The 22,348-nt window shown below is 42.1% G+C and overlaps 1 protein-coding gene across 1 annotated transcript in view; it reads right to left on the bottom strand.

The window, feature by feature from the left end:
* Nucleotides 1–22,348, bottom strand: part of Ldah (lipid droplet associated hydrolase) — a 65,893-nt gene that overhangs the window by 33,576 nt on the left and 9,969 nt on the right. Inside the window, exons 2-4 of the mRNA XM_005360578.2 lie at nucleotides 22,183–22,338; nucleotides 15,052–15,195; nucleotides 3,177–3,346 (exon numbers count right to left, since the gene is read on the bottom strand). Coding sequence (XP_005360635.1) covers nucleotides 3,177–3,346; nucleotides 15,052–15,195; nucleotides 22,183–22,336 — 468 coding nt within the window. The 5' untranslated portion in view covers nucleotides 22,337–22,338. The remainder of the gene's footprint in view (nucleotides 1–3,176; nucleotides 3,347–15,051; nucleotides 15,196–22,182; nucleotides 22,339–22,348) is intronic.

A 22,348-nucleotide genomic window follows, 5' to 3' on the forward strand; every position in this document is an offset into this window, starting at 1 on the left:
GTGGTGGTGGAGAATTTCAACAATGCAGATAATTGAAAGCAGATAAGGTTTTTCAAAAAAAGATTTATTTATTTGTATGAGTTTTTCCCTGCATTTATAGCATGCACATGCCTGGTGCCTGCAAAGGTCAGAAGAAGGCATCAGATCCCTGATCTAGAGTTACAGAGGCTCAGGAGCTACCATGTGGCTTCTGGGAACTGAACCCAAATACTCTGCAAGGTTACAAACATTTTCTCACTGCTGACCCATCTCTCTAGCCTCAGATAAAGCCTTTGACTAATAAAAACACAAAATGGTAGCGATTGCTCCTTCCCTTCCCAAAGGTGCCTTGCATGTACCAGCATACACATTATTTACTGTTTAGACAAGCAAGTCTGTGTGTCTCTTCTGTGTGTATGTGGTATACGGGCATGCATGTATGTGCATGTGTATGCATGTACATGTGAGGGCAGAGGCTGATGCTGGTTCTTTCTCAACTGTGCTCCATCTTAGGTTTGGAGACACTGTCACTGAGTCTGGAGCTCACTGATTCGTTGAGGTTGGCGGGCTGACAAGCTCCAGCCATCTACCTTCCCTGCTCCCATAGAACTGGGTTACACCTGGATTTTGTGTAGGAGCTGGAGATCTAAACTCGGGTCCTCATGGCTGTGGAGCAGGCGCTCTCCTCACTGAGCCATCTCTCCAGCCCCATCAAAGAAAAGGAAATACAGTTTTCACCGCTCTTGGGAACTCTCATCACCGTCCATCTTTACAGACGGATCATGTTGTCCTCATGTTTCTCCCTTCCTCCTCCCCTCTTCCCATCCCTTCCCATCACTATCTTAATTCGCGTGTTCACAGGAGACTGCGACCCTGGGAAGATACATGACTACCACCTGGTGGAAGGCTCTGCAGTCGGGGACCTAGTTAAGCTGTGCAGATTTCTGACCAGAAACTGAGATACAAATGTGTACCATTTACACTTCTAGTCTTGGACAACCTGGTACATAGCAGTAGGTTGGTGTAGGAGGTCCTTCTATTTATGTGTTGCTTTTATTGGTTAATGAGTAAAGAAACTGCCTTGGCCTTTTGATAGGGCAGAACTTAGGTAGGCGGAGAAAACAAAACTGAATTCTGGGAGAAAGAAAGCAGAGTGAGAGAGAGTCGCCATGGAGCAGCTAGAGTCAGACATGCTGAATCTTTCCTGGGAAGGCACTGACACGTGGCGATATACAGATTAATAAAAACGGGTTAAATCAAGATGTGAGAGTTAGCCAATAAGAAGCTAGAGCAAATGGGCCAGTGTTTTAAATAATACAATTTCTGTGTGGTTATTTCGAGGCTAAACTAGCCAGGTAGCCAGGACGAATAAGCGAACCCCCCCCCCCCTTTACAAAAGTAGGTAGCCAATATAGCAGCTAACATAGTGATTGAAAAGAGTCTAATGTTACTTTCATAACAACAATAGTAGTAATACTTGCTTAGAACTTTAAAATCCCTGGCAACACTCTTAATATTTTGCATAATTCTTCAGAAGATCATTGAAGAACACAATGTATTGATGGCAAAACTGAGGCCAGAGACTCAATGACTTCTCCAAGTTCATGCAAACAAAAGATGACAAAAAATATTTGAGCCTAAGTGACTAGCAAGAGCCAGAGCTCACGGGGACTGTGTGACTAGGAGCACTCACATGTGGGCCTGGCACGAGGAAGATGGCAGCCGCCTACAGGGTAAGAGGAATGGCATGGGCAGAAAGGAGGCTGTAAGTCACACCAAGGCCGACACCGAAGGTAAAGCTGCTCTCTGACTGAAGCACCTCATCTGGGGAGAAATGCCTCAACTGAGGAAAAGCAAGAGTCCAATGACGAGAGCACTGTCTTCAGTTTCCTGCGTTCATGCTTAGACATAAAAACATATTTTCTTATATCCAAAAGGAGAAAATTAAAATCTATTCGGTGTTAGAAACAGGGAGACCATAGTTGTGCTCTTTCCAAGTGCTGGTTTGAGCACTGAGCACAGCGAGCTGGCAGGAGAGGAGGCAAATTCCTAGTGGGATCCAAGACCTTGCTGGAGATATTTCATCACACAGAGTGAAAAATTCATGGACGGAGCTGCTGTGAAGGGATCCCTTCCTCTCGCTTAGCTGTCTCACCCATGGGACTCCAGGCTCTTAGCTCAGAACCATGCCTTGTCCTGGGGCGTCCTCAAGATGCACAAGAGTGATTTTATACCCATGCGTGCCAAATGAAGACATAAATTATCTTGTAATTGTACCCACTCAATGCGTCATTTCATGATACATGAGTGAAGGCATGCCTTTAAGGCTCTTAAAGAGTACACTTCCTATTGGGGGCACTTTAACTTTTACTCTGTGATGTCAATGTCAATGTATAGTACACAGCCACACTTCAGAACCAGATGTTGGCAGCTGTGGGTGTAGCTCAGTGGAAGATGCTTGTCTCTTGTGCACTAGGCTTTGAATCCATCCCAATATCAGGACAACAAATATAAAGACAGATGAAGAAAGTATTTCTGAATGAAAGCTGCATACGTGTCTAAAAGTGGCTAGAAAATACAGAACAGACAAGAATCTAGACCTACAAACACTTAGTGTGTTCCTGAAAGACAGGTATTACCTGTCAGTGATGATGACACATCATTTTGCTTCTTAAAATAGACAGGAATATTTTCTTATTTCAATTTTTGGGACCAGCTGCATGCAGTGCCTGTCAAGGCCAGAGGGCACAGGATCCCTGGAGCTGTATACGGACTGTTGAGAACCACCGTGTGGGTGCGGGGACTCACACTGGATGGTCTAGGAGTGTGGTCTGAACTGCTGAGCCATCTCCCCAGCCCATGCCTATTTTCAAAACACACTCTCAATACAGACAGAGTCCTGTACATGCTACATGTTCTTAAATATTGTTTCATAAAACAGAGCAAGTTAAATATAACGCTAGAATTCCAGAGAACCTTAGATTCAAAGATATTCATTTAGAAAAATCTCTGTCTTTCCCACCATCATTCACGGGAACATTATGGAAATTTCTTAAACACAGGTCTTTAGCAACAGACAAAGATAAAGGCAGCCACTATACATCCCTCCCTCTGCTCTACAAAAAAGCAAACGAAAAATGAGGCTTTTTGCAAGGCAACAATCAGGTACCCACAGTCACCTTCTCAGGCATACTTACGGGCAACTCAGGGGCATCCTTCATGACCCGAAGAACAATATAGCTGCCTATGGAGTGGCCAATGAGGATCAGCTTCACATCCTTGGGCACGTGAGCTCTCAGAAAAGCTATTTTGTGCTGTATTTGACCATTCAGACCATAGATGTCCTCAATTTCTTGAGCATTTGGCTCTAAAAGCAAAAGTATAGAACATGCTTTAATGAATAAGTAAACAAGCTTATTAAAGTAGAACAAGATCTACAAAATGCCGAGACTTAAGAGAGTGACTTAGAGTCGCGCACTGAGCACTTGTCACAGCCTGTGACAGCCGAGCTGCAGTACTAGACACTTAGATTACAGACATCCATCCTCACCACAGAACGGGAAAGGCAGCACTGGTGGAAACGCCCCAGCTCATGGACACTGTAAAGACTGACAGCTGTGGACCTCTGACGTAGGGCAGCTGAGATTCAACTACAGGTCTGTCCTCGAAGCCCGTGAACTTGCAGCTCCTCCATGAACCTCTGCTAGTTTAGGTCGGTAGAGCTCAAGGTTGATCACGTAGCGAGTACTCGGGAAGGGCTGCTGGAAGATAGCTGGGCTCTGACACAGAGTTTCTGACACAGTAAGTCTGCGCAGAGGCCCAAGAATTTCCCTTTCTAAGTTTCCAGGAGATGCAGGCAGGCTGAGTCTAGAGTTACACACTGGGAACCACTGGGTTAAGCTGACTGAGAGCCAGTGAACTAAGAAAACACATGGTGGATACTGTTGACTATGTTGAACAATCTGTGCATATTTAAAGAACTTAAAGACTTAAGTAGAAACCTCAATGTAAATACGCAATCATGACCTGCAATGACCTTTCTGTTTCTATTCTTTTTCTAGGGTCTTCAAGATCTAATTAAAACTATACTTGCATAAGCTCACTGGGCCAGAAAGACAAAGACGGTATGTACTTACTTATAAGTGGACATTAGCTGTTATGTTAAGGACAATCACACTACAATCCACAGACCCACAGAGGCTAAAAAACAGGGAGGGCTCTGGGCAGGAGGGTGGGGGGCATTGTGTGTGGACCTCCCTGGGAAGGGGAAATAGAATAGATTTTGTGGGTGGACTTGGGGCCGGTGAGGACAGGAACAGGAGGGATCGGGTGATGAGGTGGAAGGAGAGAATATTGGGAGAGGCAACTGCAATGGTGGGGGTGTACAATTCAGGGGCAAGGCAGAAATCTAGCACAAGAAAAACTCCCAAAGATCTATTAGGGTGACCCTACCCAAGTCCCCTAGAAATGATCATGGGAGAAAGACAGTTGGTCCTCTGCATCAGAGAAATGTTGCTTCTCTCTCCAACATCCTCTAGAGAAACACTACTAGAACACTACCATACATGTCATGTTGAACTACGTGTCTGAATGTGAGCATACCAGTCTATACATACATCCCTACATGTATGTGTGTATATATATGTGTGTGTGTGTGTATGTTTAGCTACAGATAAAATATTAAGTTAGTAACTTTACCTATGTATTTTCACTCAAGCAGTATTTATAAAACTCCAACGACAATAAAACTAGTCATAAGACTAGAAAATAGTGTTGTGTGCTGGAATTGTGTGTGCAGGTGGTAACCCCTCACATCTTACACAGGAATTTTCACATCGACAGAATTCTTACACCTTGCCCCACTGCTCTCTGAAATGATGCCCTAATAATTTCAATCAAATATCATACATATAGAAATATAAAGACTGAAATAAGAACTTCATATTTGAAATCCTCTGAACAAAAAAAGTGTACCAATTATTCTTTAGATGGACTTTTAAGAACAAACTATGGTCCTCATACATGTTTATTACAATCAGAAAATCTAAAAAGTCATTAAAATTTAACTCTAAATTCAAAGTAGAACCAGAGACAGAATGCAAAAAAACCTTTATATTATTTGTTTATTTATAATATTAAAATGGGTCTGGCAATGCTAGCCATCATGTAATCATAGAACTTGAACTGTTACATAAGTGTGAATATTGAACTTGGTTTGAGAAAAGAGACTTTTGACAGGCAGTTCCCAGGTGTCACCATCTATTTTACAGGGAAAAGTCACTCTGCTGTTACTCTGACAGAACAGAGAAAGCCTAAAGGATTTTGTAAGTTCGTGCTACAGATCACAGAAGCAGCTGGGGGAGAACTGTGGCCCCTACTTCTTTACGACTCATTCCTTTAGAGATCAGAACGACATTCCTTTCACAGTTATCCTTAGGTTTACTATCTGAGGTGAAGGGCCCCTCACAGTTTGGGCTCATCTATTTCCAGCTCTCTCCGTGGTCTGTAAGCTCTTTGGATGGAAATACTGGTGAGACCCTGCCAGCTCTGAAAGCGTCTGACACACTGGCGGGGTGAGAGACGGCATCTACAACCATTACAAATGCTACCTTACTTAAAAACAAATAAAAACCTATGACCCCAAAGAATGGCTTATAAAATAATTTTAATTATTATTCTCCACAAGAAGGTATAATGGAATAATCAAAAGGCATCAAATTATATTTCCCACTTGATGAGCATGAAGGGTCTGCCAAAAAATCTTAACAGATAAATGCGGGGAACAGGAGGGAGATTCAGGAAGAACAAAATGCCACAAACAATAAAGAAAGCAAGAGGCACAAAGCGCAGTATTTGGAACCGATAAGGAGTCTATAGGGGGCCATGGAACTAAGTGGCTGGAAGAGAATGTTGACACGAATCGAGCAGAACGTGGGCCATTGCACCAGGGCGTGTGACGCACAGAAAGGAGCAGCACGCTTGGCTGTGGGCTCAAAGGTGGGTGCTGCCATGCTGACAGCCCCGGCACATCAGGGACTACTGAATGCACTTGAAAGGTGCCAGGGCTCTCGGACATACTATCCAGACGCTAATGAACAGGCGGGTCATCCTGAGAGCTCTCATCTGAAATGCCTGTCACCAGAACTGCCTAGATTTCAGGTCTCTGTGTCTTTCTGATTTAGGGACACTTGCCTTGAGTTTACTTGCTAAGCCTCTCTCATTCAAAACTCTGCAATATAAACAAGGCTCCCCACTCTTCTCTGCCCCAGGACTGTAACCATGGGCTCCATTTCCAGACCCCTCTCTAGCTCTGCACTTTAACTTGGAAACATGCGTGCGTTCCTAGTGGCTGTGAGCAGCAGCTGGACCGTCCCCACCTTTGGGCTTGTCTTTTCTCAATGTTCTTCTGCTAGTCACTGTCCTGGAGAGGGAACTCCTCCAAGCAGTCTCTCTCTCTGTCTGGAGGACTATTGGGCATGGTTTTGTTTCTTTATAACTGCACAAGCTAAATTCATCTTCATTGAAAGACTGGTAATATTTCATCTGCTACAGTTGAACCGGTATAATGTTTATCTTGTGCTTCATGGGTTTTGAACAAAGGACCTGAAGTAGTTGATAATAAATTTACCACCAAGTAAGCAGACTCCAGAAAGTCAAAGCCAGACAACAATTTAAACTCCCAAACTGTTTTTTAAAAAAATTATGTATCTTTCTTGTAACATCCCTGTGTGGTATCAGAGAACAGTTGTTATTATATTCTGTCATTACGTCCACTTTACAATTCTGTCAATGTGCTATAACAAGAATATCTCTCTCAACTGTTCACAGTTTTAACGCATGCTCACATGAGGCAAAGCATGCTGCCAACCTCTGCTGTGCTGCTAGAGCTCGCGCTCTCTTGATCATTATGTATTCTGCAAACCATGCTGTGCATGTCAGGCACCTGTACTTAAGGTGACTATCCTGCATGGGAACGATGTACCTGTCCTGCCTGCACTGACCCATTTTATGGCCAAAACTCGTAAAGCACAACCTCTAATAGGTAACGTAGGTTGTAAGGCCCAGGGCTACACTCAGCCTCATAGAACTTTTGGGATACTTAAGGTACAGATGGAAATAGTCACCTCGGAAGGCTGACATGGGCATCTCTATTAATTCTCCTGCAGTACTACTTATCATTGCCTAGTTGATCATAAATCCTAAGTGATGACAGACTGCCCTTTCATCCCCCTTCAAAGTCCGCTGGCCTCTGGGCCTCTAGATGGCACTGTTCTCATTAGGTAGCAAAGAGCTCAGACTAATGCTAAGTTATTAACACATTATTAAGTATAGAACCAATCCAAACAATAAGCATTCAAGTAAAGTTATAAATGAGCAAAAGTCATTTTAAAACACAAACATATTTCCTAGATGCTGACCCACAATATACATACACCTTTCACTTATGTGGGTCACTAGTGCATAGTAGGAAGAACCCATGACAAAGCTCTGGAAGATGGGGTCCTAGGACCAGCAGCAGGAACACTGTTGGGAACTTGCTAAAAATGCAGACTCTCAGGTGTTGTCTACTGATCGGTAGTTATTATCATTACTTATTCTAATAAGCCTCTGGGTAACTTTGAGACATGCCAAAGTTTGAGAACACTAATCATGGGTGACCCTTCATGTCTGTTTTCACTTTAAAGTTGCGGCTCATGTTCTGTTTATTTGCTTCTGATTTCAGAATATATTTGAATGGCTACTGTGACCGCTGCTGTTGCTATAATTAAGAATTCTCTCTAAACTATGTGCCTCTCCAAGATAAGACATGATAGCTGCATATCACTCAGAAGTTTCAGCAATGGGGACAGATAATTTTCATTAGGGATTACCTAGTCTCTTACACGTAAAGTTTCTTGTAGACAGTAGAGAGTTGGGCCTTACTTTTATGTACTCCAAGAGACTGTGTTTTGAATTATTCATTGTCAAACTGATTACTAATACAATAGATAAATGATTGTATAAAACTTACAAGTGATTTTTAAAATAATTATGTGTCATGTGAGTATCTAAGTGTAGGTATGTGCATTGAGCGCAGGTGCCTGGGGAGACCATAAAAGTGTATTGGTTTCCCTGGAGAAAGAGTTACAGATGGCTGTGAGCTGCCCAACCTGGGTCCTCTGCAAGGGTAGTAAGTGTTCTTGGCTGCTGAGCCACCTTTGCAGCTACTCTAAGTGCTTTGTATTTGATACACTTGCCTTTCCCCTTTCTTTCTTTTAACTTTTTCTAGTCTTAATTAAGCATATTTAATCATCCCATTTTCTCTTTTTATCATAGTACCTATATTTGTTAAAAAAAAAAAAACTTTTAGCAGTTGCCCTAGAATTTGCAGCACTTAATCTAAGTCCAAGTAACAGTATATTACTTTGCCTTCGGTTCATGTATGTTATATAACATTGTCATAATAGGGGGCTGGCGAGATGGCTCAGTGGTTAAGAGCACTGGCTGCTCTTCCAGAGGACCTGGGTTCAATTCCCAGCACCCACATGGCAGCTCGCAGCTGTCTGTAAGTCCAGTTCCAGAGAATCTGACATCGTTATACCAATGCACATGAAATAAAGCTAAAATAAAGCTTTTAAAAAAAACATTGTCATAATAGTATTTGTTCTGGTTCATCCTTTAAACCATTGCCAAGACTCCGACCACTTACCCACACATTATCAGCACTAATTAATTTGAGCAGTTATTAGGTAAATTTAGAATAATGAACTTTTTTAAAGCTTTTACTCATTTCTCCTTCCTAGCTTTTCTCTTACATTTTTAATTTGTGTGTGTGTGTGTGTGTGTGTGTGTGTGTGTGTGTGTGTGTGTGTGCATGTATATATTGTTGAGCCATTCTGTTTAATATGAGCGGCGGGCTGCTTCCCACCACCCGGCTAGCTTTACCCGAAATAATTACACGGAAACTGTATTCTTTTAAACACTGCCTGGCCCATTACTTTCAGCCTCTTATTGGCTAGCTCTTACATATTGATCTAACCCATTTCTAATAATCTGTGTAGCCCACGAGGTGGCTTACCAGGGAAGATCTTAACCTGCGTCTGTGTTGGGTGGGAGAATCATGGCGACCGACTGACTCAGCTTCTTTCTCCCAGCATTCTGTTCTGTCTACTCTGCCCACCTAAGGGTTGGCCTATCAAATGGGCCAAGGCAGTTTCTTTATTAATTAACCAATGAAAGCAACAGATTAGAAAGAAATCACTCCCACATCATTTCCCCTTTTTCTGTTTAAACAAAAAGAAGGCTTTCATTTTAACATAGTAAAATTACATATAGCAAAACAGTTATCAAGCAAGAACTACAGTTACAATATTTATATCTATTTTATCTTTTATCATAACTAAGGAAAACTAAAACTATTTATTCTTTAACTCCATCAAAGACTTCAGAAGGATATAATACTACCTAAGTAAACAAGAAATCCAATACTCTACAAATGACAGAGACATCTCGCTGCCTGGACAGTCACCCAAAGTTTTTTGTACCGTTGGGGCATCTATCTTCAGCCTTCAGGCCATAGTATCCAGCAGACATTTCCATGAAGCAGGAAATTTTAAAGACAGTTTAGTCACTTTTTTCTGTGTCCTGTAGAATGTCTTGCAGACTCTTTTATGAATCAGGAATCCCAAAAGACCATCTCACCTTTAGGCAAGTTCCTCTCTCTGCAGGTTCTTTGTGTCCAGATAAACAGTCCAGGCAAGAGCAGTTTCTTGCCCAAATGGCTATCAAACTCCATAAGTAGCCATTTCGATGCCCATCTTCCTCTTGAAGCAGCTTGGTGCTGCCAGGAGCAGACGTGTCTCATTGTCATGAAAAACCCTAAGTTATTAAAACATTAAATGCCATATTCTGTAGCCTTTGAAAGATATGAAGAATGCCTATCTTACTGAACTATATCTATGCACATCTAGAGAACCTAACATGACTACAAACTTATTGTAATTGTTAATTAACCAATAAAAGCAACAGATTAGAAAAAAATCACTCCCACATCAATATATGTTGTGTGCATGAGTATACCTATGTTTGTGCATGCATGTATGTATGTGTAGTGGGTATGCATGTGTGTGTATGTGTGTGTTTATGTTTGGGTACATATGGGTGTGTATGTGTACATGCATGTATGGGTTTGGCTTGTCCACAAGTGTTTGTGTATGTATGTGCATACCAGCACACACACATTTGTGTGTGTGTGTGCATATATGCACACATACAAACACAGGTGTCCAGAAACCAGAGGAGGTGCTGGATGCTCTGGAAGCAGAGTTGCAGGTATCTGTGGCCTATTGGACATGGGTGCGAGGAACTGAGCTCTGGTCCTCTGAAGACAGAGTCCTCTCAACTGGTCAGCCATCGCTCTAGCCACGCCTTTCCATTCTTGCTATAGGTCTGATTTTCTGTCTTCCTTCTTCTTTCCTAGGGCAGAGCTAAAGCAAAAGGTCTCCTCAGCTTCTGTCTTCAAAGGCTTTACTCATCCTTTACTTCCAAGGGTAATTTTATTAGACACAGAATTCTAGGTTGCTGATATTTTTCTTTCAAATATTTTACTTTATTCCCCTCTTTATATCTGACAAGAAGGCACTGGAAGTCTCATTGCTGTCTTCTTTCAAGGCTTCTATTTGCCTTTGGTTCCCTGTAATTTCAATATGGTGAACACAAAGGTGAAGATTTTGAGTATTTATCCTGCTCAGTGTACTCTATGTTTCCTGAATCTGAGTTTTATTATTTGACTTAAGTGTTTCCATTACTCTGGCTCCATTCTCTCCATTCTCTGGTACTGTATTATGTGGATGTCAAACCTCTGAAACAGCCCACAGTTCTTGTATATTCTGTTCTTTAAAAACATTATTTTTTTGTACTTGTATTTCAGTTTGGGAAGTTTCTACTGGCCTATTTTCAATTCCACAGATCCTTTTCTTAGCTGCATGAGGTCTAAAGACAAGCCCAGGAAGCCAGTCTTCATTTTGTTGAAGTATTTTAATACTTCCTTCTGATTCCCTTAAAAGTTCCCAGCTGTCACTGGGTTCCCACTCTTCTGCAGTGCGTTACAGTTCTCAGTGGAGTCTCAATATTGACTGCCATGTTTATTTTAAATCCTCTATCTGATTGTCTGAAAATCGGCACTAGGCACATCTGAGTTTGGTTAGGAGTCACAGTTCGTTTAGTCGTCTTCACTTTTTCTTGCCTTTTACGAAGCCTTGTAACTTTATGACTCAAGTTGGACGTGATGTGCCAGTTCTAGGAACCGAGGGAAACAGATCCTTGCATGAAGCTTGATGTCAAGGTGGCCAGGACCTGAGCTACATTTAATATCCGTCAGACGCTTTGGTTTCCTCCACGTCTTTGCTTTTCCACCCTTCTCACAGTTTCTTTCCCCTAAGCCCTCCCGATCTGCTCCTGTGTCTTGCAGTGCACACACCTTTGTTATATTAGAAGTCTACTGGCATGGGGTAAAATACGGGAGGAAAGTGATTTACAGCCTTATACTTAATGTCATGGGGGCACAACGGAGACTCTGTCTAGGGAAAAAAAATACTTTTCAAATTACTTTCTTCTCTACGTTAGGCAAGAAGACCAGAAGCCCTTCCCTCAGGTTAGACAAGGTCTGGCAGAGTCTCGTCCCCTGGAGAGTAGCATTTGCTATTGAGAATTCTTTGGGAATGCTGTAAAATGATTTCTTCTCTTCCCTCCTCAGGAAGACCCTGGGCGATATTCTCAGATAATTACTGTGTTAGATTTACTGTCATGACAAAGATCCCATGGAGATTAGCTCATGGTTTTAGAGGTTTCAACCCATAGCTGTCTAGCCCTATTGTTTTGGGTATTTTGGGAAAAGACCATCTAGGCAAGGAATAGCAGAACAGAACTGTTGGCTCCCTGGTGACTGGGAAATAAGGAGAGGAAAGGGAAAAAAATAACCTCCAAGGTTATGACCTCAATGACCCACTTACTCCAAAATGGTTTACCACCTCCCAAGATCCCATTACGTTATGAATCCCTAGGTGGAGTGGTGCACTCATGAGGTCAGAGCTCTCCTGACATAATCACCTCCCATAGGCCCTACCCTAACCTCTGAAAACTGTGCACTGGAGACCAGTCCCTCAGCAGAACGCTCTGGGGACATTTAAAATCTAAACTATAACTGGACATGGTGGTACACTTCTACCACCCCACCTCTAGAGAGGTGAAGGAAGACGATTGCAAGTTTAAAGACAGCTTGAGCTATTTCCTGAGACCTTGTCTTAAAATATAAACAAACAGGGCCGGAGAGATGGCTCAGAGGTAAAGAGCACTTGTTCGTCTTGCAAAGGACCTGGGTTCAATTCCCGGAATCCGCATGGTGGCTCACAACCACCTGTCACTCTAATCCCACCTCTTCTCACCTCCTCAGACATCGAGGGCTTATGTGGTGTGCATGAAGGCACCACACCACACATAAAACAATGAAACAAATCTAAAAAGCAAAACCAAACAAGCAGCAATCTACAACCACAGTCACTACACTGACTCACAACTGAAGGAGGAGTTCCTGGAGGTAATGCTCAAGAGAGTGTTGGGCAGTCCCCTGGGAGCTTCCATTCACTCTCTACACAGCCTGCGTTTCACCTGTGCTCGGCAATTCACCGCAACCTCCATCTGTGTTCTCCTGCCTTAAGGTTTCCCTAAGATTTCAAGTAGGCTGTCCTTCCATGGTGGAGCCACCTCCCCAGGTTGTACATGCCATTGGTCCTGCTGTCTTGAGTGTCTGACACAGCTAAGAAAAATCACAGATTTTCAGATTGTCCGTCTTCTCGCTGTGAGGGGAGGAGCAGCAGATTCCAAGCCCAACACATCAGAGATGACACGGGGAGTCTACTACTCACTGTGGAAGAATTCTACACTGCGTCCTTTTCTCAGTGCATCAAATCTGGCAGCTATGATTTCCGAACAGGAAGAAGCAGTAAATAAATGTTGTAAAGCACCTTTATGCAAAAAAGTATATTACTCATGTTTAGGATACACAGCTTATCATTACATTTTTATAAGGGGTTTAAAAATAATTACACCTTTAATCCCAGAACTTGGGAGGCAGAGGTAAGCGAATCTCAGTGAGTTTGAAGCCAGCCTGGCCTGCAAGAGCTAGTTCCAGGAGAGCCAGGGCTGTTACACAGAAAAACCCTGTCTCAAAAAATAAAACAAAATAATAATAATAATAACCAAAAAAAATCACTGAAGATAACACCCACCAACTGACAGTTCTCGTGGATTTAACTCAACCTGGGTAAGACTCCTGGGTGACTTACACAACATTAAAGTAGCACAGAATCTGGTCTCTCAATGCTAACATGCCAATATATTTACTTGAAGTTAATTTTTGATCATAACAAAACAAAGCATTATGTTATAATATTCATTTTCAAGTTTAAATTATAAAACAGAAATTCTTAAACATTTTACTTAGCATCTAAGTAAATTTTACATAAAAGGCATATCAATAATTTTAATTTGAAAAATGCAATATTTACTTCAAAAGATGAATAAAATCATGTATTAGTCATTGGAAGTAAGAGATCATCTATAAACTGTAAAGTTATGAACAAGACAAATTGATATTACTTATCTAACTGCAACACTTCCCAAAAGCTAGGTGAATATACAGGGTATTCAGAAGAGTTCACATACATAATCACAATGACAATTATTTTAAAGCAGACGACGACTGTATGTGATATGACAGAGGGTGGCCAGAGTACACAGTGAAAAAAGAAACATAATCCAACTATCCTTGAGGAGCATGTAGATCATTCACAGAGAATGAAATTTGTATGTGAATATCTAAGAGGATCAGAAATGGATAATCATAAAGAATACAAAGGTAAAATGTTGCTGCGTCTTTAAAACAGAAAGAGAGACCTGTAAGGATTAGGAATGAAACCAGCAGCAAAGCTCCTCTCTCCCCACAGTGAAGACTCTTGAGTTTGACATCTGTTGGGAATTTAATTATGTATTTTCCCTCATTTATAAGATCTTTAGAAAAGTAAACATGCTAGAATTCTACGGGGAAAACACAGGTAGCTTGCAATGTACAATAATAGCATTCCTTTCCCTGCTAAAGCATCTAGCACGTTAGCACACAGAAGCCCCGCCCTCCCTTCTCCAGACAGCGCAGAGCAGCAGCCCTCCTGACCCCGCCTCCTTCCATGCTGCTCTACTGTCACTCCCACTGGCCTCCACCCACACATCCCAGACCCACCCAGGCATCAACACACCATCGATGATCTAGTGATTACACTACAGATGTGGTAATACTAGAGACTGAATCTTTTCTGGGAAGCACTCTAATGGGGCTACTGTATGGATCTCAAGAGCTCTTCACACTATGAGGAGGGAGTGGACTTTCCTTCCCAGGATGCATCACCCAGGGACTTCACCTTGAACCTTTCAGCCTTGAGAAATTACAACACATGGGATGAGGATGTGGTCAGTGTTGGGGTACTTTCCTAGCACCACACAATCTAGGTACAATTCCCAACCCTATATCCCCTCCAGCCGAAAGCAGAAGATTATGAGAAATAAATTTACTTGTAAGTTACTTAGTAAATGGTGTTCTGCCACAGCAGCTCAAACTATGGCATCCGTTACATCACCAAGTCTCCTCTAACCCCTACTGTGGATTCCCTGATCAGCAGGGCACTCTGACATGTCACCACTCTTTGACCAGGAGGGAGAATGCATCTCTAAAGACCACGTTTTATTCTTTTCCTCCAGCATTTCTTCTAGTCCACTTTGGACGCACATTATCAATAACTATACGGCTGGTCACTAGTTAGGAAGTAAAGAGGGAGATTCATACTCAAATTGTTGGTGTGTCCAAATCCTTATAAAAATTATCTGCAAAAGACAAACTAGCTCTAAAATTACAAAAACAGTGGCCTCTGGGGTCTAAGACCACGAGCAGAGGTGATCACTTGTGAACCGTGAATGCTGACAGCCTTTCTAGAAACATGGACACACATTTACTGCCAGTCAAGAAGGTGTTGAGAAAGGACATACCCTCTGGTGCTGCTAGAATCTTCTTATCTTTGGGAGCCAAGGCAAACCCAGCATGAGAGATCATCCACACCGGCAAGCGGCCTTTCGTCAGAGAGTACAAGCTCTTCGCAAATGGCAGGTAAAAGGGGGAAAAGCCTGGGTTACCTAAGGAAAGATAAGATTGTGGATTAGAAAGATGGCAGACCCATGCGAGGTGATGTCAGGCCTGAAAGAGGTCGCTCTGGGCTTTCTCACAAATCCAGTGACATTCACACTTACACTTAGGTATCATAAGAAAGATCTTTACAAACCAAAGCATAAAAGTATCTTTTTAAATCTCCCTTGCATGGCTTCCCACTGTTAACAGAATAAAGCCCCAAAGCACTAATACTGTCTCTATGGAATTTCAAGATCTGACCACCTCAGCTATTCTGAACAAAAACTAAAATTAAAACAAACAACAATAACAACAACCAGAAAAAAAAAACAGGCCAGTCAAATCAATATTAGAATCTTACATAACTTTAAATGTTATCTTTCCATTTCAAATATTTGGAGTGTGTGTGTGTGTGTGTGTGTGTGTGTGTGTGTGTGTGTGTGTGTGTGTGTAATGGACCACTGATGGACATATACACTACACATGATTTTTCTTGTGTGTATACAGAAGGTATTTTTGACATGGATTTGGCATAGAGGGACAGAATAATCAATATGATTTATCTGCAGGGTGAAGGACAATGAACTAGGGGGTTTGAGCCTGCAATCATCATCTGTATAAATTCTTCATTGTTTGTAGCCCTTTCCACAGATGTCCACTTTTACCTTTCACCTATTTCTCCACTTAATTTATCTATTTCTTCACACTGTAAGGTGCTCTCTACTTTAGCTGAACACAGCCTTTGGCAATAGTGTATAAACCACAATTGCCATCCACACCAAGGGTCCACATCTTACAGATCCCTAGATAGCACAGCAAAGTGGTTGAGAATTAGGCTGCCTGGGCTGTAACTCTGGCTTTCCCTGTGAACTGTGAGCTTCACCAAGTTATTTATTCTCTCTCTGGTTTGACTTCTCATTGATGAAATGGGATAAAGTACAATGTACATGATGCTAAGTGAATTTATAGACATATGACATAGTTCAATACTGCTTGAAACACATTAATAGGTATATAGATGCTAACTATTCCACGTGCACAGCCTTGTCTACCTATCATGGTACTCTGTAATGGTTTCACCATCCATATTGATACCTTGCTTCTGTAGCATTCTGACCAAGGCTTTAAGTTCTAAGCCATCTTATGGTCGTGCTGACAATTTGCCAAGTAACATGAAAAACTTTCTCAAGGCAGTGATGTGTTCTTTGGTCAGCTTCCTGGCTACTGTGCAGTTGAAGAAGAAGGAATGGAGAGGGGGATATCAACAGAAGTTGGATACCCACTGTGTACGTGGATAGTGCATCTTCATCTTTATAAATGTAAATATGCAGAATAGGAATGCTGCTTAGCATTAAATACAAAACAGCAAACTCGACTTCTTTTCTTCTATAGCCAGTTCCATGAAACCACTAATTACATAACATAGCCCCTGCATTGATCTAAAGTGTCTTCAGATCCAACAGTAAATTTCTATTTATTTTAACCTGTTCTCCTTTGCTAAAACAGCCTACCGTACACCATTCTGCGTGCGTGTGTGTGCACACACACACACAGGTGTGCATGTTCATGGTTTAATAAATGGTGAACAAATCCTTCCTCTTTAAGCTTTCTAGGGTCTCAAAGTAGTTGAGTTCATTTTGAAAAATCTTCTCGGGCTTCTGAGTGAAGTTATACTTAATTTACATATTACTCTAAAAAGACCTGAGATGTCACTGAGTATAGCTGTGGTGCTTTGAACAAAAATGGCCTTCAAAGAGAGGGGCACTATTAGGTGTGGCTTTGTTGGAGTAGCTGTAGCCCTGTAGGAGGAAGTGTGTCACTGTGGGTGTGGACCTTGAGGTCTCTTTTGCTCAAGCTATGTTCAGTGTAACAGACAGTTCACTTCCTGATGCCTGTGGATCAAGATGCAGAACTTTCATCTCCTTCTCCAGCACCATGTCTGCCTGCATGCTGCCATGTCCCGCCATGATAATGGACTGAACCTGAAATGTGAGCTGGCCTCAGTTACATGTTTCCCTTTTTATAAGAGTTGCAGTGTTCGTGGGATCTCTTCACAGCAGTAGAAACCCTAACTGGACCAATAGCCTTCCGGGAGTGTTTTCTGACCCACATGATACTTTACAACAACTAATCAACATACGCCTGGAAGCATCACTGGGTAACCCTCAGAACACCTAAAGTTCTTAAGTCAGCGTTTTACACATCCTAAACTCAGTCTTCGATGGAGCAATAAGAACAAACAGGTTGTGCAACTTTTGGTACAAGTTAGAGAGTCATTTGGGAGGACGGAATCACAACTGAGAAAAGGCTCCCACCAGACTGGCCTGCAGTGCATTTTCTTGGCTGATGGTGACTGATGTGGGAGGGACCAGCTCACTGAAGGTGACGCTACCCCTGGGTTCGTGGTTCTGATGCTATAAGAAAGTGGTCTGCTCAAGCCAAGTAAGCAGCACTCCTCCATGGCCTCTGCATCAGTTCCTGCCTTGAGTTCCTACCCAACTTCCCTGGATGATGAAAGAGAAAGCTGTAAGATAAGATAAACCCTTTCCTCCTCAGCTTGTTTCTGGCCATGGTGTTTTATCACAGCAATAGAAACTAAGATCTTCTGTGTGCCTGACTACAGTTAGTCTTACAAAACACAGAGAATGCAGGAGGAATTATCATTAGAGGTAAGCGAATGAAGAGCCATTTATACAAAATTTGGCACTAAGTAGACACTTAGTAAATGGTAGCTGTTATAACTGTTATTACAATTAATGCTAAAAACATTAGGTACAACAAACCCAATGACAGGGTATATGAAAACATTTGAGAACAAGATAACTATAGAACAGCCTTTTCTGCCTATCTCAGGGTCTAAGTTTGGGTTCTTCCTCTTATTTACAATATGATCTCAATTAATTCTCCTTGCTTTAATACAGTATTTTATTACCACCAAGTAGAATGCCAACTACAGCATGCTCAGTCTCTCTGTCAGTATTACAGCTTCCACTATATATTATTGTAACCATTACATTTGTACTGGGAAGTCACTGTTTGGAAGTCACTGTGCCATACACAGGCATGCAAGGCGCTCCATGGAGTTTATACATGAAGAGAGAATAAAGACATAATCAAATGGGTGACCTGATTCACACATGTGATAATCTGTACAATTAAAACAAATAGATCAGTATGACTTAAAAAAAACAAACAACAAACCCAAGGTCTGAGGAAGTGACTTTTTTAGCTGAGGTCCAAAGGGTAAAATGAAAGCCGTGAAGAAATAACGAGCTTGGTTACTAAAGCCACAGAAGTGGTCCTCCACCCTTGGCTCTTCTCGTTACATCCAATAGCATCACGACTAAAGAATATGGCTAAGAAGCATTTACACAGAAGGGAGGATGGGGAGAAATAAACCAGTCAGGATCTGAGGACCATGATAGGAAATTTGCCCTTTAGTCTATCAACACAGGATTAAGAGGGTTTAGGCATGATCATATTTCAATCATTTCTTTTCAACAGTAAAAGAATAATTAGAAAACATTAGATGTTTGGTAATTTAGACAAAATAAGCCACTTCCTATAAAGATGGAAAACATCTCAACTTATTCAAAAAGAATTAGATCATTTCAATAGACCTACTATTAACTAAAGATTGTGGTAATTTACACAGAATTGGCCACTTTCTATAAAAATGGGAAGTATCACAGCTTATTCAAGAAGAATTAGATAATCTCTATAGGCCCACTATGAACTAAAGAAAGTCAAGCTTAAAGACTGAAGAGCTCACAAACAAATCCAAACCTGCAAGGCTTCACTGGTGAATTCTGCCAAGCATTTAAGGGAAGAAATACTATCAGTTTATATGTATTCTTTAAGAAAACATGCAAGGAAGAAATAGTTATCAGCTTATTCTGTGAGTTCCTATATCACCATCACACCAAAGCCAGATGCAACGTCTAGAAAAACAAAACTACAGGTCAGTATCACTGTGAACAGAGGTGAAAAATTATACAGTAAGGGCCCGCAAACTGAACTCATCAAAAGGTTAAAAGATGAACATTGTGACTGAGTAGAGTTGATCAAAGGATGGCACCACTGATTTAACATTTAAAAATCAATTGTATCTGCCATACTTATAAACTGAAAGATTCATCTTAATAGATACAGGAAAAGTGGGACTTGGGATATATTTAGTAATAGAGCTATATTTTTAAACACAACATACATGAAATACTGAATCCAATTCCTAGATTCTGTATACAGTCTTTGCACCTAGTGAAGCTAGTCTCTTTCCATTACTGTCTATTTTTCAATGTATTCATTCTCTTTCTCCCTTTGGAGACAGGGTCTCTCACACTCTAGCACATCCTGGCTACTTACTGTGTAGACTGGGCTGTCCTCAATCAAAGTCCCCCCGAATAAAATAAATAAATGGAGGCTGCTGAAAGTGGCATGCTGGAGAAAACACAGAACTCTGGACGCCTTCACCCATAAGTGTGCGCCCTAATTTTCCTGACAGTTTACATAGAAGAGGCCCCAAATAAAGGTACGGGAATCCTACCAACTCACACGCAGAACCAGCCTAGGCCTCTGAGGGATCTGAGGAAAACAGTGAAGGCCACAGAGGAACAGAGCAAACATAAAGGACACATCCCAAAGTGCCACAAGAAAAGAGATCACGGGACAAGGAATGTGTCGCACTTCCCGGTATCCGCAGTGCCTCCGCTAACTGCTCCCTCTACCTCCTCACCACACAGCAAACATGGCTTCCCTCATTCACTGTTGTCTAACACTTCACACACCTCAAGGGCAGCAAGCACTTTTCGGCAGCACACTCAGAAGAAATGAATCCCACTAGGTGGGGGAGTTTGGGGGTTTCCCCCTTCAACAACTATTTCACATTACTTTAAGACTTACTCTGCCCACTCCGACCCATCAGCTTCTCGGTCACTCACACATCCCTGGGCCCTTACGTGCCAATTCTCTTGTTGCGCACATGAAGAGATTTCAAAACCCAGATGAATTGGGTCACCACCTCTGCCCCACAATTTAGCACAGTTATCAAACCCAAAAGACTTATCTGCATCAAGTTTCAGCAACAAGTTCCCATAAGTGACCTGGTGTGCACAATGAGGACCTGGAGGAAGGACCTCTGAAGAATGACTGTGCCACCCCCACACTTTCTGGATCAGAAGTCAGTGATGGGACAAAGGAACACTGTGTATCAGGCCCTATCTCGCACTCCGACAGACTGTAAGAACTACAAGCTTAGGCCCTTTCACCAGCCAGAAACAGCTAACAGGCAGAGGACCCCAACCCTGAGGACCCTTCTCCAGATGAATCCTGGGCGCTTTTACCCCTTACTTACAATAGGCCTGCTATTCTATCACGAAGCTGCTCAAGAACCCAACACCTCTCTTTTGGAAGATACTGCCTTTCATTCGGCAGACTGCTATTCCATCTATCGTCCTCAAGGGGTCGCCGCACCCTCCACGAGCACCGCTCTGAGAAACCGACTTTGACCCTATCAGAACACAGACATGGGGGTGGGGCGGGAGCTACTACACTTTCCCCTTAAACCCTTTCACACTTGATCATTTTAGTGGTCAAACTTCCTCCCTCTCTCCCTCCCTCCCTCTCTCCCTCCCTCCCTCTCTCTCCCTTTCTTCCCTCCAGCTGCAGGACTACACCTCCAGTCCAGGATGACTAGTCTACTTAATTTCTATACCCCATTCCTGCCAAACCTCAGTGACATAGAGTAGTACCTGCTATGCCTGCAACTTCAAACTCTCATTCCCGACCGGCAGAGTATGTCTATTTTTTATTTTAACACATGCTACCAAACAGATTTTCAAGGAGAATGTTAAATCCTGGACGATTGCAAGCTTGTTTCCAGAAAAGGTTAGGCCAAAGAGAAATAGCGGCTCCGAAATCTTAGCACAGCTGGGCATGGAAGCCCCATGCTGAGGTGAGGTTAGGCTGTACAGCTGAGCAGGGACATCTCAACTCCTTTCCCCGTTCAGCTCTGAACATTAGCAGACAGGCTCTCACTTCACACAGAAACATGGGAGAAGATTCCTTCCCAGAAAACAGAATAATTGAAGGAAGAGCTACAGATCCTGAAAACCAGAGACTCAAAATGAAACGCTGAGTTATATAATACTCCACAGTGAGGCTTGCCCAGGGAGCCCAAACATTCTTATTAGCCCGGGTGTGTTGTAATTTAAGCATCAGTTGTCATGGATCTTGGGGACCCAAGTCTAGGAAAACTGCAGTAGATGATCAACTCTGGACACGTGCAGAAACCCCACCTCTGTATGTAATGACCATCTAAGGAGAGAGCAACAGATGATCAGCTCTGCGCATGTGCAGAAACCCCGCCTCTGTATGTAATGGCCATCTAAGGAGAAAGAGCAACAGATTTCCTCCAGCCTGAGGGATTCTCCAGACAGTGAAAATGCATGGCATGCAGAGCTGTTTTCATAATCTTAAAGGAAAAGATGATTTTGGCCAGTTTGAACATTTCCATCCAACCCAATAGATGCAGAAATAAAGACAAAGACACACCGACAGGGAGTCTTGCCACATGTGCCACGCAGAACACAATTTCAAAGTTTATTGTTGGCAACCAACTAGCTATCTCTGACAGTGACAGAGAAAAGTCACAAAAGGCCAAGAAGAAAATCACAGAATAAAAACTCCACATTAAATAGATAATCATTTTAAGGAGGGAGAAAGTTGTTAAAAACTTAAACTTCGACAAAGATACAAAAATAAAAACATTTATAAGGGAAATTACAACGTTGTGTATGTGGTACCTTCTCTATACGACAAGGCATCTCTGTATAATGGGGAATATGGAAAATACCAATGTAAGGAAAAAAGCGCATGCCCAGAGTAGTAACCATGGTTGTTATCAGGAGTAATTTAATTTCCCTCTGGTTCTCCACTGTTTACCAACAGCAATTCTGCAATCAGAGGTTCTGAGTATCTGTAACGTTTAGACTTACCTGGAATAACGAAGACAAGCAGTTTCGGCCTGGTGACACTCTGTTCATCAAAGAGGTTAGTCCAGGGCCCACATTTTATAATCTGGGTTTCAACTCCACCACAGAAAAAGAATTCCTCACGCACAGGGATTTCTTCCTGAACGTCTGAGTCCATCGCTAAATAAAA

Source organism: Microtus ochrogaster, linkage group LG3, assembly GCF_000317375.1.
Source record: "Microtus ochrogaster isolate Prairie Vole_2 linkage group LG3, MicOch1.0, whole genome shotgun sequence".
Taxonomy (NCBI): Eukaryota; Metazoa; Chordata; class Mammalia; order Rodentia; family Cricetidae; genus Microtus; species Microtus ochrogaster.